This window comes from Pyricularia oryzae, chromosome 3, assembly GCF_000002495.2.
Source record: "Pyricularia oryzae 70-15 chromosome 3, whole genome shotgun sequence".
Classification (NCBI taxonomy): Eukaryota; Fungi; Ascomycota; class Sordariomycetes; order Magnaporthales; family Pyriculariaceae; genus Pyricularia; species Pyricularia oryzae.
This window is the reverse complement of record NC_017849.1, coordinates 2,442,941-2,458,178: the sequence shown is the minus strand read 5'-3', so window position 1 is coordinate 2,458,178 and position 15,238 is coordinate 2,442,941. Positions and strand designations below refer to the sequence as shown.

Here is a 15,238-nt window from a genome sequence, read left to right as displayed (position 1 = left end):
TGCCTGCCTTCCAAGAATCAAATAAGCTTCTTGCCAATCCCGCAAAGATACCCTGCCCAAGTGCTAATCCCACCGGGGCGCTTGCTTACTGCTGCTATTCCCCGTCGCTACGCTCAGCCTCTCCGCGCTTACAAGGGCTTGTTAAGCTGGCTTCATTTCCGCGTTTCGTTGGCCGCACATTCCGGTATTTGCTGTGGGGGCTAGATCCTCCCTACTTTGATTTTCTTGGAATCAATTTCTCGTGGTTAAATTCAATCATTTTCTTTTTCCCTCAATGAGTTGATGGTTCATATGCTGCACTTTACAACTGTTGGATTTGTCTGTCAATATCCCGAAGCCAAGCAAACGCCGCCGAAGCTAGTTTTTAAAGAAAACTAAAAGTAGACCAGCCCTACGGAAACTTAGCAAAACATCAAGATTCCGTACAGTAAGGATCTACATCTGGTTAATTAATTCGGGCAGCTCTGGGTTTAAATCGTGATGGCGGCAACCCCAACCTCGCCCACGCCTCAACCCCCACTGCCGAGATCAGTAGCCCCGTCATATCGCACCCAGGAGGAGAGGAAGGAAATCCCAACAACCACGGCCGAAGCGACTCTCCCACTACACAACGGCGATGTCGAATCCATCCACAGCCCAGGCCACAACAGCGACATGTTCCGCGCAGAGCGGCACAACATCGGCAGCAGCAACAGCAAGAACTACAGGACCAACAGCGTCACAACTTGAAACGCAGTCGCACCCTTCCGCCGTTCATCCGCCCCGAGGGCGAAAGCGGGCGGAATGGTTTCTCGCCGCTGCACTTCCTCCGCATCTGCTTTCGGTCGTCCAGCGCAGTCTCGTGTGCCGTCAACGTGCTGTGGCCCGTTGTGCCCGCAGCTCTCGTGGTTCGCTATTCACAACCAGACTGGCACTTGACAATATTTGCGCTATCGTACATAGCGATGGTGCCTTGTGCCAACTTGGTCGGGTTTGCTGGGCAAGAGCTGGCGAGGAAAGTTGCGCATGTTTATGGTGTCTTGGTCGAAACCACGTGAGTACCCCTTTATTTTCTGGAGACTTAAATTCAGACCAGCGAGAAATTCAGATTCTAAAACCAGAGACCATGTAGCTTCGGCTCCATTGTCGAGATCATCCTGTTCATCGTCCTGTTGGTGAACGGCAGCTTGACGCCCGTCATTCAGGCTGCCATCCTGGGCTCCGTTCTCGCCACGATGCTGCTATGTCTAGGCCTGTGCTTCATAGCTGGTGGTATTAGGCGAGAAGAGACGGAGCATAACGAAGCTATCAGCGAAGCAGGTAGTGGACTCTTGTTGACGGCGTAAGTAACTAACAGATCGGACCACTTGGGTGTTATACTGCAGACATGCTAATATCGATTCGATCTCAAACAGAGGGGTCGGCCTTGCTATCCCAGCAATATTCCAAAAGGCCCTGAAAGGATCGGATCTCTTGACATCCCAAGAGCTTTCCGAGCGAACCTTGAGTTTGTCGCGCGCCACAGCCATCTTGTTGATCCTTGCGTACGTTGTGTTTGTCTGGTTCCAGGCCAAGACCCACCACGGAATATACGATGCCATATTTGAGCAGGACGATCAACGAGATACGGACCGGCGGCGTGATATGTCCAAGGAAAAACTGACCTTGCTCGAATGCGCCCTTGCCCTTGCCGTTTCCCTTGCGCTGGTGACAATTATCGCCATCACCCTCGTCGAGGAAATCGACTTCATGGTGCTGGAACGCGGCATTTCGGAAGCTTTCATGGGCCTGATTCTCGTCCCGCTCGTGGAGAAGGCGGCCGAGCACCTCACGGCCATCGACGAGGCTTGGGACAACCAGATGAACTTTGCCCTGTCCCACGTTCTGGGCGCGACTTTGCAGACCGCGCTGTTCAACGGGCCTTTGGTGGTGATCGTCGGCTGGATCCTGAACAAGCCGATGGCGCTGGATTTTCACATCTTTGATATTGCCGTGTTGTTGCTGGCCATCATCACTGTGGGTGGCTTTCTCAGAGACGGCAAGACCAACTACCTCGAGGGATCTCTCTGCGTTATCGTTTACATAGCCATCGCGGCAGCGGCGTATCATTACCCGAATCCAGCTCATCTTTCTGGCGGCAGCACAGGGGCGCACTGAGACGTCATTTCAGAGATGATATTTGCGGGTCGGTGTTGGTTGCGAATCGGGCAATGATGGTTCATAATGAGATAGAATGAAAGATACATTTCTGCCAGCGGCATAGCAATTTCATGCGATACTTCTCTTGACGTTTCCGCTGTTGTTAATTTCCTGAATTTTCCTTGGTTCTTGTCGACTCGCCGGCGTGATTTTGGTGCATTATGTTTCCAACTTTTCCTCTATTGTTGCTTGTTTGTTTGTTCACTTCGACAGCGAAGCTGCACAATCGAGGTGGTCAATAAGTGGTATAGGGTAGGATAGAAAAGGTCCCCCACGTGGTGATGTAGAAAGTGGGGTTCTAAACGGGCTGCCTTGATGCTTTTGTACGAAATTCAGGTGTGCTTTGCGAAATGTGTCCATAGGTGGGTCGGTCGCCCTGTCTGCCTATGCCCAACCGAGATCTTTTGCAGCGATAGTACGTGCCTACCAGTCAGTGAGTACATCTGCCCCGCAGTAGTTGGTAAACTACCACCTACCACCTGTACCCAGTAGCGTCAGCAAACTCCACAACCTTTGTTCGACGGGTATCTTTGGTACAAAGACATGTCGACTGCTCGTGATCCTGCGCGATTACGGCAAACCTTCTCTCGACCGTGGGTGTGAAAACGTTCCTTTCTCTGTCTGTGACAAGGAGGGATAATTCCATTCAGGTGAGCCAAAACCCATACATGCGATCTGGTCTATGTCCTGCGTCATGTTTTTTTTTGGATTTTACCCCGCTGTAGCAATTCCCCATCCGCCGACGACACTCGGGGCGCCGTCGCTCGGAATAGAAGAGGAGGAAAAAAACGAGGAGAAAAAAAAAATTACGAGAGGATTGCCGTTGTATTGCCACCGTGCATCCCCAGCCCCAAACAGTGGTTGAAAACTTTTGTTATTTCGGGCTGCATAATTTTCGCTGCTTCTATTTCCACAACTCGTACAACAAGCAGTTGCTGGCTATTAGTTTGCCGATTCCCTGCAAGACTACCATCACAACCCTGGGCAGACCTAGGATATCCGTTTTCACCTACCAAGCACAAATCGGTCCATTTCTAACCCTTTTTACCACGTAGTACGCTCTCTATCGGCATTCAAAAGTTTCTTAAGCATAGCCTTGTACGACTAGACAGACACAATGCCGCCCAAGAAGAAGGGCAACAAGAAGGCCAACGATGATTGGGAGGCCGAGCTCGGCGAGCAAGTCGCCCCCGCACCCGAGGCCAACGGTGCCGCCCCGCCCGCCGAGAATGGCGATGCTCCAGTGGAAGAGGAGGAGGAGACCGGCGGCGGTGGTGGTCTCATGGGTCTGATGCGCAAGAAGAAGGATAAGAGGAAGAAGCAGGGTCTGTCCGAGGACTTTGTTGAGGGCGAAGATCCGTCAGGAACGGCCCAGGCGCCTCAAGAGGCTACCATGGATGACGAGTTTGCGGAGCCGGTAAAGAAGGGCAAGGGCGGGAAGGATAAGGCTGCTCCCGCCCCAGCTGCTGATGCAGGCGGTGACGAGGATGGAGGTGGTAGGGTCAAGACAAAGGCCGAGAAGGAGAGGGAAAAGAAGGAACGCGAGAAGCAGCGAAAGAAGGAACAGGTCAGTGTGCTTTCCACCACTTGAATTATCTGCGATTCACCCGGAAGCATGTGGGCTTGATACTGATCTGCCATGTTCTCTCGTCACAGGCCGCCAAGAAGAAGGCTACCGGTCCTGCGAAGGCTGAGCCGGCCAAGGCTGCTGCCCCGGAAAAGAAGGAAGCAGCCCCTACGCCGGCAGCCGCGCCCGCTGCCGACGCTGGTGGCAAGAAGAAGAAGATACCCGCCCACCTGCTGGCTATCCAGAAGCAGCAAGAGGAGCTCAGGAGACGCCAAGAGGAGGCTGAGAGACTTGCCGCAGAGGAGAAGGCGAGGATAGAGGAGGAGGAGCGCAGGGAGGCTGAGGAGGCCAAACGCAGGGAGGAGATGAAGGCGTTGAAGAAGCAGAAGGAAAAGGAGAGGATCGAGCAGCTCAAGAAAGAGGGCAAGTTCTTGACCAAAGCACAGAAGGAGGCCAGGGCACGCAACGAAGCCAAGCTGCAACAAATGATTGCTGCGGGCATCAAAGTCGGCGCTCTGGACGAGAGCGGTGAGGCTTCTGAAAAGAAGGAAAAGAAAACCGATAACAAGAAGAACAAGAAGAAGGCAGAAAAGGTAAGCATGGCCCCTCGTAATACTTGCTGGGTCGGTCGTTGTCTGACATTTTGTACTGTAGGTCGACGAGGATAAAATTCTTGCCGAGGCTGCTGAACGCGCCAGGCAGCAGGCCGAGGCTGAGCTCAAGGCAGCCGAGGAGAAGGCTCGCTTGGCCAAGGAAAAGGCCGAGAAGGAGGCAGCTAGCAAGGTCGATAGCGACCTCGAGGATGACTGGGAGGCCGCAGCGGCAGAGGAAGATGATGATGTCAAAGACAGCTGGGATGCTGACTCTGACGAGGAAGCTGCCAAGAAGAAGAAGTCTGATGAGAAGGCAGGTGCCAAGGCGGATGAGGATGGCTCAGATGCTGACGAGGAGACCGAGGACTCGGAAGACGACTCGGACGATTCTGAAGACGAAAGGGAAACGGCCGCCCAGGCCGCTGAGAGCCAGCGTAAACGGGAGGCAGCAGAGAGGCGAGAAAAGGCTCACCAGGCGGCTTTGGCAGCAAGATCCAAGGACAACCTGCGGTCACCTATTTGCTGTATTCTGGGTCACGTCGATACTGGAAAGACGAAGCTGCTTGACAAGATCCGTCAAACAAACGTCCAGGAGGGCGAAGCCGGTGGTATCACACAGCAAATCGGTGCAACTTACTTCCCTGCCGATGCCATCAAAGCAAAGACAGCTGTTGTCAACAAGGATGGAAGCTTCGAGCTCAAGGTACCTGGTCTCCTTATTATCGACACACCCGGTCACGAGTCTTTCTCGAACTTGCGGTCTCGTGGATCCTCGCTTTGCAACATCGCCATCTTGGTTGTTGATATCATGCACGGACTGGAGCCCCAGACACTAGAGTCGATGCGCATGCTTCGTGAGCGCAAAACGCCCTTCATCGTGGCTCTTAACAAGATTGATAGGCTGTACGGATGGAAGAAGATCGACAACAACGGTTTCCAGGAGTCACTGGCACTGCAGCCCAAGAGTGTGCAGAACGAGTTCAAGAACCGTCTCGAGCAGACCAAACTTGCCTTTGCCGAGCAGGGATTCAACGCTGAGCTCTTCTACGAGAACAAATCGATGGCCAAGTTTGTGTCTCTGGTGCCCACATCCGCTCACACGGGTGAGGGTATTCCCGACATGCTCAAGCTGATTCTGCAGCTTACCCAGGAGCGCATGGTTGGCTCGCTGATGTATCTGTCCGAGGTCCAGGCGACAGTTTTGGAAGTCAAGGCCATCGAGGGTTTCGGCATGACCATTGATGTTATCTTGAGCAACGGTATCCTTCGTGAGGGTGATCGTATCGTGCTCTGTGGTACAGAAGGAGTCATCAAGACCAACATCAGAGCACTGTTAACACCAGCACCCATGAAGGAGCTGCGTCTTAAGTCAGCCTACGTGCACAACAAGGAGGTCAAGGCCGCGTTAGGTGTCAAGATCAGTGGTCCTGGCCTGGAAGGTGCCATCGCTGGTTCACGAATGCTTGTTGTCGGACCGGACGATGACGAATCTGACTTGGAAGAGGAGGTCGAGTCGGATCTGGCTCATTTATTCAGCCGTGTCGCCAAGTCTGGTCGCGGTGTCAGTGTCCAAGCCTCGACTCTTGGTTCGCTTGAGGCCTTGCTGGACTTCTTGAAGGAATGCAAGATTCCCGTGGCCAACGTTGGCATCGGCCCAGTGTACAAGCGTGATGTCATGCAATGTGGTATCATGCTCGAGAAGGCACCGGATTATGCTGTCATGCTCTGCTTCGACGTCAAGGTTGACAAGGAGGCCGCTCAATACGCTGAGGAGCAGGGCATCAAGATTTTCACGGCTGACATCATTTACCACCTCTTTGACGCTTTCACCAAGCACCAAGAGGAGCAGTTGGAGAAGAAGAAGGAGGAGGCCAAGCTTTTGGCCGTCTTCCCTTGTGTCCTCAACCCTGTTGCCGTGTTCAACAAGACTGGACCGATCGTCGTCGGTGTCGACGTTGTCGAGGGTCAACTCCGGGTTGATACGCCCATAGCAGCTGTCAAGACTAACCCCGTTACTGGCGCCAAGGAAATCATCAGCATGGGCCGAGTGTAAGTTTTTATCCCATTCTGGACATGGATTCGAAGTTGATGCTGACCTGACCAACCCAACCCTTTGCAGGTCATCGATCGAGCGTGATCACAAGGCCATGCCAGTTTGCAAGAAGGGACAGCCCTCGGTGGCCGTCAAGATTGAGATGGGTGGTCATCAGCCTACATACGGTCGCCAGCTAGAGGAGAAGGACGTACTCTACAGTCTGATCTCCCGTGCCAGTATCGACTGTCTGAAGGACTTTTACCGAAAGGATGTGTCAAACGACGAGTGGATGCTTATCAAGAAGCTCAAGCCGCTCTTTGACATTCATTAGAGTATGACGATGCAACATTATTCTGTTCCAAGGGGTCACTCCGAGCGGCATTTTGTGGCGGTGAAAATTTTTCAGAGGCTAGGAAAAGTTTGGTGACATATTTCAAAACGCAAAACGAGCTCACTGCAAGATTGTCATGTTACTTACCTTGGTCTATATCTCAGCATTTTCCTGCGGCTGGCTTTCTTTTCTTGCTGGATCTGCCTTGTTCGTTAATGGGAACCAAAAAGGGCGTTATGAAGAAAAGTGTATATAATTCCACCACAACCCTTCAGAAGACCCTCGATTATTTGACGTATTTTTCGAGATCCATATTGCCTGCGAATGATTCACAAGATAACGAGACAAAGCATAGACCTGCCTCTAGGTGTCATCTAGGTCTGGCTACAAATGTTTTGATGCCAATCCCACGAATACAGCCAGTAGGACAACGATAACAAAAAGATTCAATATCATTCTTTCGCCTGTTTAAACGTCACAAATAGTTGCCAGTCAGAAAAAGGCAGCACAAAAGTCCATAAAAAACCATCTCTTTTCTATCTAAGTTTCGTACTTGTCTTCCGGGATGTGTGGTCGTTCGTTGGGTTCTGAAAAAGAAAATGATACACGGAAGTTATTCTCCCCGTGGGTTAGAGGATAAAAAGAAAAAGAACCGATAAAGAGAAAAAAGCCCAGCCCCCCCGCAGTATGTTCCCAAAGTCATAACTTCATTCCGACTCTACAAACTTCTGTCTGCTTTTTTATGCGCCATTAGCTTTAGCATCCGCATCCGTCATGTCCTCATCCTTCGTCTCGGGAGCGTCGGCCTTTTGTGCCTCAGCGGCCTTGCGCTCATCCTCGGCGGCCTTCTTAGCTGCTGCCTCGGCGTCGAGACGTGCCTGCAACTCCTGCCTCTCCTGCTCAACCTTGTCGAAGTGACGCTGAACGATGGGGCCAGTCATGGCCCTAATCTCGTCCATCTTTGCAATGTATACAGCCTTGGTGGTGTCATCACCCTCATCGTACAGCCAGTCCTGTAGAAAGAAAATAGTTAGATATTTGATACCCTGCCATGGACGAACGAGTGAGTCGGAACTTACCTCAGTCTCGCTCAACCGAGCACGGATCTTGTCCTTCTCCTCTTCGCTCGCAAATTCGGCGTACTGGTCATCCAACTTGTTGCGGATGTCGTAGATGTACGTCTCGAGCTCGTTCTTCTTCTCTTCGGTGTCGAAGACAAGCTTGTCCTCCGAAGCCATGGCGGCCTCGCGCTCGAGGAGCGTGTTCTTGGCGTTGGGGTCGAGCGACTGAGTGGCGGCAACGATTGGCAGCTCACCCTTCCTAACCTGCTTCTTGACCTTGCGCATCTTGGGCTTGGCGTCTCCGTCCTTGGCACCGTCCGTCTCCATCGCCTTGGGGTGCTCTGTCAGCTTCTTGCTCGAGTGTGTGGGCATGTCTTTTGAAATTGGGGAGCTGGAAGAATTGCGGCGTCTTTTCTGTGGTGTTTGTAGGGACGGGCTCGCAACCCCATCGAGGGCTGGGCCGCTGCTCCCCTGATCAGGGACGGGGGCTACGGTCGCGTCACCATGGCAAGCGCTTGTACTCACATTCGGATCCTTGTCACCCTCCTCAGGAATCGGCTCCTCAACCTCCTGGTCCTCCACGTAGTAACCGCTCTCCACGTTCAGGATCCCGTGAATGTTTACACGCGCCTTGAGCTTGCAGATCATGAAATCATCCTGTCCTCCGTTGGCCTGGACACCCTTGACTGAGAAGCGGCCAATCCAGGGGTTCACGGTCTGGGGCAGCTCATCAGGCTTAGCGTACCTGGCCTCGAGGTCGAAGGGCTGCTTCCGGTAGAAGGTGAGAATCTTGGTGGAAGGCATGAGGTTGCCCTTGTTAAAGACAACGAGGCTCGTGTCCTCATCCGGGATATCGGGGGCCTTCTCCCAGGCAAACTCGATCGGGTAGCTAATGACGTCCTGGACGGCAAAGTCGCGGACCTTGAAGATGGGGGACAGGATAGCACAGCTGAAAGCACAACCCCTGGCGATAGCCTCGTCCTGGTTAAGAGTGAAAGACAGGGGCTTGTTGAAGAAAGCACCAACGCGCTCCTTGATGGCAGGCACACGAGAACCACCTCCGACAAGCTCGACGACGTCAATGTCATCGACAGTCAGCTTGGCCTCGGCAAGAGCCTGCTGAAGAACCTCCTCAACGCGGGGCAGAATGGGCTCAATCATGGCCTCGAACTCTTGACGAGTGATCATAGCAGACACGTCGATGTCGTTCATCAGCGACTCGATGTTGAGCGGCGCCTGCTGGTTGGCGGACAGGATCTTCTTGAGCTTCTCGGCAGCGGCAAAGACACGCGAGGTGGCGCGGGGGTTCGAGAAGATGTCGATCTTGTACTTGCCGAGGAACTCCTTTTGCAGGTGGTCGACGAGAGCCTTGTCGAAGTTCCTGCCACCGAAGTGACGGTCAAAAGCCGTCGACTTGACGGCAAGCTCGCCCTTCTTGAACTCGACGATCGACACGGCGTAGTCGCTGTAACCGACATCGACAAATGCAACCCGGCGCGGCTTCTCCTCGGCAGAAGGCAGGTCGAGCTTGGTGATACCGTAGCCGAGAGCGGCGGCGGTCGTGTCGTTGATAAGACGGAGCAGCTTGAGGCCAGCGATCTCAGCGGCATCTATCAGCGCGCGGCGCTGAACGTCTGTGAACCATGCCGGTACGCTCATGACCAGGTCTGACACTGCCAGTTTAGTCTCTGTCGCCGTCGTCTGCTTGATCTTGGCGAGGTACATGGCAACAAGTTGAGTGGCGGTGAACTTCTCTTTCTTGCCCAGATATGTCACCTCAACACCAACCTGGCCGTTGACGTCGACCAGGGGCGCCGAGATGTACTGTTGCTCGAGCTGGACATCTGGTTCGTTGAGTCGGCGGCCGGCGAGGCGCTTCAGGGAGCCGACTGTGTTCTTAAGGTTGGAGATTTCTTGTGTCTTGGCGGCCTCTCCGAGGTAGCGGTTCTTGGGGCCAAAGCCAACCAGAGATCTGAAAGGAGAAAACATGTTGGTCAGTACAAGGTCCTGGCACAGCAAGATAACGGGTAAGTTCTAAAAGTACGTACGGTGTGGCCCTGTTGGAAACCTCGTTCGTGATCTACGTTGTTGCAAGTTAGTCTGTTGGTCGTTTGGAAATATGGGCGGCGGCATCCACAAATGATGTTTGTGAGAAGGGGTGCGCAAGATACATACCACATCGACACCGCGGTTACGGGCAACCGCGATGACGGTGTTCATCGAACCAAAATCAACGCCTGCGCAAGCAGTATTGTCAGCATTTGAGTATTGGGCTTGCATTGCCAAGCCTGGCGCACCTCGCGTGGGCGCAAAGAGAGACGCCGCAGTACAGGTCTTAAGGGATCTCGAGGATACATACCAACTACAGACATGGTGGCTGTATGTTGCGATCCTGGTAATTATGTATATGTTGTTCGTCTTCGTCTCTCCAGGGTATCTATCAAGTCGTGGGTGGTGTAAACAGAGTGCAATGCGAAAAGCTTGGAGAGGTGTTTATTTTCTTCAGATCGGGTAGGAATTTACAAGTCGTTGGATCTTTATTTCTTTTCTTGTTTCGTGATCGTCCAGTTGCTGGAAATTTAGAGCAGTAGGAATCTGGTCCAAACAAACAAAATGGAAAGAAAATGGTGAGTTAAGTTGTCAATACTCCGAGCGGAAAATGGTGGTCAATTTTAGATCGTAACACACCAGGCACATAAAAAGGGGATCAGCAAGATAATTCAATATCAAGGCAGTCCAACGGGTGGAAGAAAAAAATCTGCTTGAATGCTGTTCGGACAAAGTCACTGTACTGGCCGGCAGCTCTGCCCCTCATTCTAGAGGGGGAAGGCAAGATGGCAGGGGTGCGCGAACTGTGCTCTACAGCCCACCCCACTCCCCGTCTTACAACGGTAGTACCCTCTAGAAGCTTGCAGAATTTTCGACGGCATGGAGGAATTGATAATTCATATTACAGCCACTGCAGGCAGAGGTTTTCTTTAACATTTTGTACCAGATGAAATTCGGATGTGGTCAATTCATTTTTGGAGCGTTCAGCAAGTAAAAAGAAACAACCAGACTTTTCTGGCTATATGGTACATTCTGTCCTCTTCGCAACACCCAACAACACTTTTGCCCCTCATCCTTGAATCAATACGATAAGAGAAAAAAAAAGTCTTATCGCTCCGCCAACGTCAGTCAGGTTGCGACTGCCTTTACAAACGCGTTGCTGGGCAGGCCCTGTTTGGCCCCTCACCGCCTTCGAAAGGTAGGTATCCCAGTGCGGATCCACCGCATGTCGTCAACACAGCAATTCGCCTTGGCTTTTAGGGATTACCTTGGCAGCGGTTCCAGTGATGGCAGTAAATTCCAATGATCAAGTAACCATTACCTTATTGCCGAGGCCATTTGCTACGGGTGGGCAAGTTACCACACGCGCAAGCTGGCTTTCATGAACGAGCTTGTGGTCATGATAGAGATATCTTTACGTACATGGTACGAGTTGACTTCGCACGTGGCATATCTTTCTGCGACTTGGCGAGATGCTTCCACAGGCAATAAACCAACGAATTCATTTAAAGCTTCTTGAAGATACCAGACTTTTTATACTTTCTGATTTTACTAACACATAGAAAAACTCCCTCCCTAACCCACTCTATGCAATATTTGGACAGCGCATCGACCTTGTTAGATCATAACACCACCCTGGGCAACAAAAAAAGAAGAAAATGACACAATATTATGGAAACAAGAAACTAAGAGCCAAAGAAAAACATTTGGTCTTCAGCAACCCAGAAACTCCCAGAAATTGACAATGTGACAAAACTTTGATAAGAGAACACATTACGAGTATAGTCACCCATAACTCCTGTGTGATGTGATGATTATGGTCACGGTCCCGCATCAGAGTGACAGCACCGGTGCCCCCGTCCCCTGGAAACACACACATACCCCTTACCATAGCCCCCATACTGGACGATACAGGACGACGGCCTCCTACCGCCGACACCAACGCCAGCGCTGACGCCGACATCAGGGCGGTACTACCGTTGCTGATGGCCGCCGCTGTTGCTGTTGTTGGGGTCGTTGTTCGACGCTTGCCTGCTCAGTGCAGGTCTGTTTGCGCTGCTTCCATGGCTTGTGCCAATCTCCAGCTCAATGTCCTCAATCGTCGACGTGCGCAAGAAGCTCGCCCGGCCGAGTGGACTCCTACCGGTCCGGGCCTGTGAGGAGGTTGGTGGCATCAGGGTGCGCTGCCTTCCGCGGTCCCGTTGGTTGCTGTTGGACGCTGAAGACCCAAGACTAACGAGGCTGTCGGTGCTGCCAACCTTGTGGTGCAGATTGAGGGCGGCAGGAACAGCAGAGGCAGTCTCTCCAGGCGTGGGCGGCAGCGGGTTGTCAGTGTACCCGGCCTTTTGCAGGTCGACGTCACTATACTCGTACACCTGGCCCTGCGGCGGCTCGCCGTTGGTCGAGCGGCGCTGGTTGGAGAGGAACTGGTTAAACTGGCTGGCCTGGGCGAGCTCGTACTTGCGCCGATCCTCGTCACCCATTATACTCTCGACACGGCGCGGGATGTAGACCGAGTTCAGGGCCGTCTGCGCAGACAAGAAACTGTCGAATGAGTCACGAGGGTGCAGAGGAACGCGGCCAGTGTGGCCGTGGGCAACCGTGAATAGCGAGATGTTGTCGTGCTGGTACCAACCGTTGGCGCCACGCTCGGGGATGGCAAACATGCCGTCGATCTTGGCCGAGGGCTGGATGTTGCCACCGGCCACGATGCGCCGCCTGCCGCTCTCCTTGCGCTTGATCTGCGCCGCCGGGATGAAGGTCTCGGGCACGATATTGAGGTCATCGCCGGCCTTCTCGGCCGCCTCGATGGCCTGTTGGGCGGTGGTGTCTCCGTCGGCGGCGGCGGCGTCGGCACGAGGTCCACCCCAGGTGCGCTGACCGGCCGTGAAAATACCGTAGACCATGTACCACCAGTTGAAGAAGGGATTGAGTACGAACATCAGGGGGTACAGCCAGATCTTGAAGCGGCGGAGCTTGGCGCCAAAGTAGATCATCATGAGCCAATTGAGACCGAGCGAGATGGCGATGAAACCGACAGGCAGGTCACTGACCCGCTTCGAGGTGGTAAGGATAGCCAAAACCATGATGAAGAAGAGAAGAGCGGTGGTACGAATGGTGTTCTGCATGAAGCGGATCAACACCAAGAGCGGGTAACGCGTCCATAGACGCCAGTCAGTCAACATGCAAACTTCGTTGGTGATAAACCCCAAGAACCAACGACGGCGCTGCTTGACCAGAGACTGCATGGTCTGCACGGCTTCGGTCTTGCAGAAGGCTGAGGTACACATTTGGATCTGGTATCGCTTCTTGGCACCGATCATGAACAAGTGCGTCAACCAGCGGTCCTCGCCTAAATGGCACTTGGCAAAATCGAAGAGATCCTCACACTGCTCGGCCTTGTCAGCAAAGTAGTACTTGGCCATCCTCCTGAACGCAGAGAAACGCAGCATGGTGAGAGCTCCGGGCAGACAGGTGACAGCACCACATCCAGACTCGACCGTACGCTCGAAAAGCTGACCGTGGATGTATTCCAAGTCTTGAAGGACGGTAATAAGACTGTGCTTTTTGGTCGTGGAAGTAATGACTCCAGTCATGGCCAACATGTCCCTCGAGTTTCCAGGGCTCAGCTCCATGTCGTAGATGAAGTTCTGGAGGCACACACGGTCCAGAATGCAGTCACTGTCGATGAACAGAATGAAGAGATTGTCGTTGCGCTCGAGGTATTCCTTGTAGACCTTGTCGATGAGCTTGAACGTTGCCTTTTGGCAGTGACGCTTACCGCCGTGGGGGAAGCGGGAGATGGTGATACGGGCAGCCTTGTAAGTGACGTCGATGCTCTTAGGGTACGAGTCCAAGGTGAGCGGCACGCCGAACGTTTCGATTGTGTTGAGATAAAGCTCGTCCACTTGGTCTCCGTCAAAGGACAGGAACACGTGGATACAAGATGGCGGGTAGTCGCAGTCGACGATTGAGTTCATGGCCACGAGTAAAACCTCTGGGTCTTCCTTGTAGCAAGGCATGACGATGACAACCTTTGGGGCCGAGACCTCATCCAGCACCTGCTTGACACGCTTCTCTCGGCCTAGCTGGTTGGTGACGAAATGGTAGACACAGAAAAGCCATGGGATCGTCAGGAGACCGGCGAACGCCCAGAAGGCAAACCACTGTAGTCCCACAACCATGTCTTCCGGCCAGAGTTTCACAATAGCGCTTGGTAAGGGCAGTGTCACTACCATGATTGGCAAGAAGACCGCTCTGTTGTAGCAAGATTTGCCTACCGTAAGTAACTATGCCATCGGAAAGTGAAGCCAGACTGAAAAATGGTTATATCAACATACCTGAATCCGACGAAAAGGATGGCAACCACAACCGCGAGAGCCCGAATCGTCCAATGCTCCGCCTTTATAAACACCTTAACAAGACAATACATGAAGGCCGCCACCCAGAGGAACCACTCCAGGACGGCAGCCAACATGACCAGGCCGACGATTACCGTGTAAACGATCTGTTTTGGTTGAGGTTTGTCAGTAAGTCTTTTTCACAAGAATACCTGCCTCTAATGCCCATTATCCCACCTCTTTTATCTTCTGTTGTTTCACTTCTTCAACCTCGGCCAATCCCAGGTAAATAAACGTACATCGTGTACCGGCCATCCTTCAAAGGGATTGCCCATCTTGACAATTGCTCTGGCACCAAGCAACGTCGGTGGTGTTGAGAGCCCAGTGGTTCTAAGTTATTGCACTTCTGGTGTCCCCCTAAGGAAGCGGTATGTGTTTGTGGGATATGCTAATTGTCAAGAACAAAGGAAATGTCCCGGGTAGCCGTGTGAAGATGTATGTCGGCTTCCGTCAGCCTTCAAGGTTTGTTGTTCGGCAGCAAACAGGCGTTTGCGATAAGGACAGCAACAGCACTGCCAATCTCTTCCACACCAGACCTTCCGGGTGATCTGGATTGGTAGGGCAAAGGCTGCGTGGTTCGATAGAGGTGGTGCAGCTAACCAGGTGTTTCTGCAGAGGTATATTCCGGTTTCCGCTGAAGCCAAGGAGAGAGCAATGTGAAGAGAAATCTCAGCAAGATCTGAAAGGGAATGATTTGCAAACTAGAATGAGAAGAAGAACGAGAGGGAAAGGAGAGTGTGTCCGACTAAGTTGGGCAGATCGGCGAAGTAAAAAGGAGGCCGTCCCTGACTTCATAGAGGAGCGACGGTTCCGGGGATAAAAAAAGGAGTTTGCCTCAGGAGGCTAAGACGCTTGTAGCTTCTCGAGCTGTGGACAAGGCGGGTGCGCCGGCGTGCTTGTCTAGACTTCCCACAAACCCTTTGAAGACGCCATACTAAATCGGACTTGGAGATGGCGCTATGGCCCAGAGTCGCGCATAGCCACTGGCGACATTGACTGGCGTGGTAGCCATGGAACAAAAGAC

At 52.8% G+C, this 15,238-nt stretch overlaps 4 protein-coding genes across 4 annotated transcripts; 2 read left to right on the top strand and 2 right to left on the bottom strand.

Annotated features, from left to right (window-relative positions):
• Positions 1 to 160: 160 nt before the first annotated feature.
• Positions 161 to 2,376, top strand: MGG_13224 (Ca2+/H+ antiporter). Its single transcript, XM_003711873.1, has 3 exons — positions 161 to 1,033; positions 1,112 to 1,321; positions 1,395 to 2,376. Exons 1-3 carry the CDS (start codon positions 945 to 947, stop codon positions 2,134 to 2,136), a joined length of 1,041 nt encoding a protein of 346 aa, XP_003711921.1. The 5' UTR covers positions 161 to 944; the 3' UTR covers positions 2,137 to 2,376.
• Positions 2,377 to 2,549: 173 nt separating this feature from the next.
• On the top strand, positions 2,550 to 7,018 carry MGG_06066 (eukaryotic translation initiation factor 5B). Its single transcript, XM_003711872.1, has 5 exons — positions 2,550 to 2,828; positions 3,234 to 3,745; positions 3,835 to 4,338; positions 4,400 to 6,387; positions 6,458 to 7,018. Exons 2-5 carry the CDS (start codon positions 3,296 to 3,298, stop codon positions 6,702 to 6,704), a joined length of 3,189 nt encoding a protein of 1,062 aa, XP_003711920.1. The 5' UTR covers positions 2,550 to 2,828; positions 3,234 to 3,295; the 3' UTR covers positions 6,705 to 7,018.
• A 200-nt stretch (positions 7,019 to 7,218) lies between these two features.
• Positions 7,219 to 10,490, bottom strand: MGG_06065 (hsp88-like protein). The gene is made up of 7 exons (XM_003711871.1): positions 10,289 to 10,490; positions 10,125 to 10,202; positions 9,941 to 10,002; positions 9,814 to 9,845; positions 8,291 to 9,737; positions 7,784 to 8,095; positions 7,219 to 7,717 (listed from the first exon to the last, which is right to left on the bottom strand). Exons 2-7 carry the CDS (start codon positions 10,135 to 10,137, stop codon positions 7,445 to 7,447), a joined length of 2,139 nt encoding a protein of 712 aa, XP_003711919.1. The 5' UTR covers positions 10,138 to 10,202; positions 10,289 to 10,490; the 3' UTR covers positions 7,219 to 7,444.
• A 1,297-nt stretch (positions 10,491 to 11,787) lies between these two features.
• On the bottom strand, positions 11,788 to 14,489 carry MGG_06064 (chitin synthase D; the record flags this gene model as incomplete). The annotated part of the gene is made up of 3 exons (XM_003711870.1): positions 11,788 to 14,071; positions 14,155 to 14,321; positions 14,454 to 14,489. The coding sequence occupies 3 exons, from the start codon at positions 14,487 to 14,489 to the stop codon at positions 11,788 to 11,790; spliced, it is 2,487 nt and encodes an 828-aa protein (XP_003711918.1).
• Positions 14,490 to 15,238: the final 749 nt, after the last annotated feature.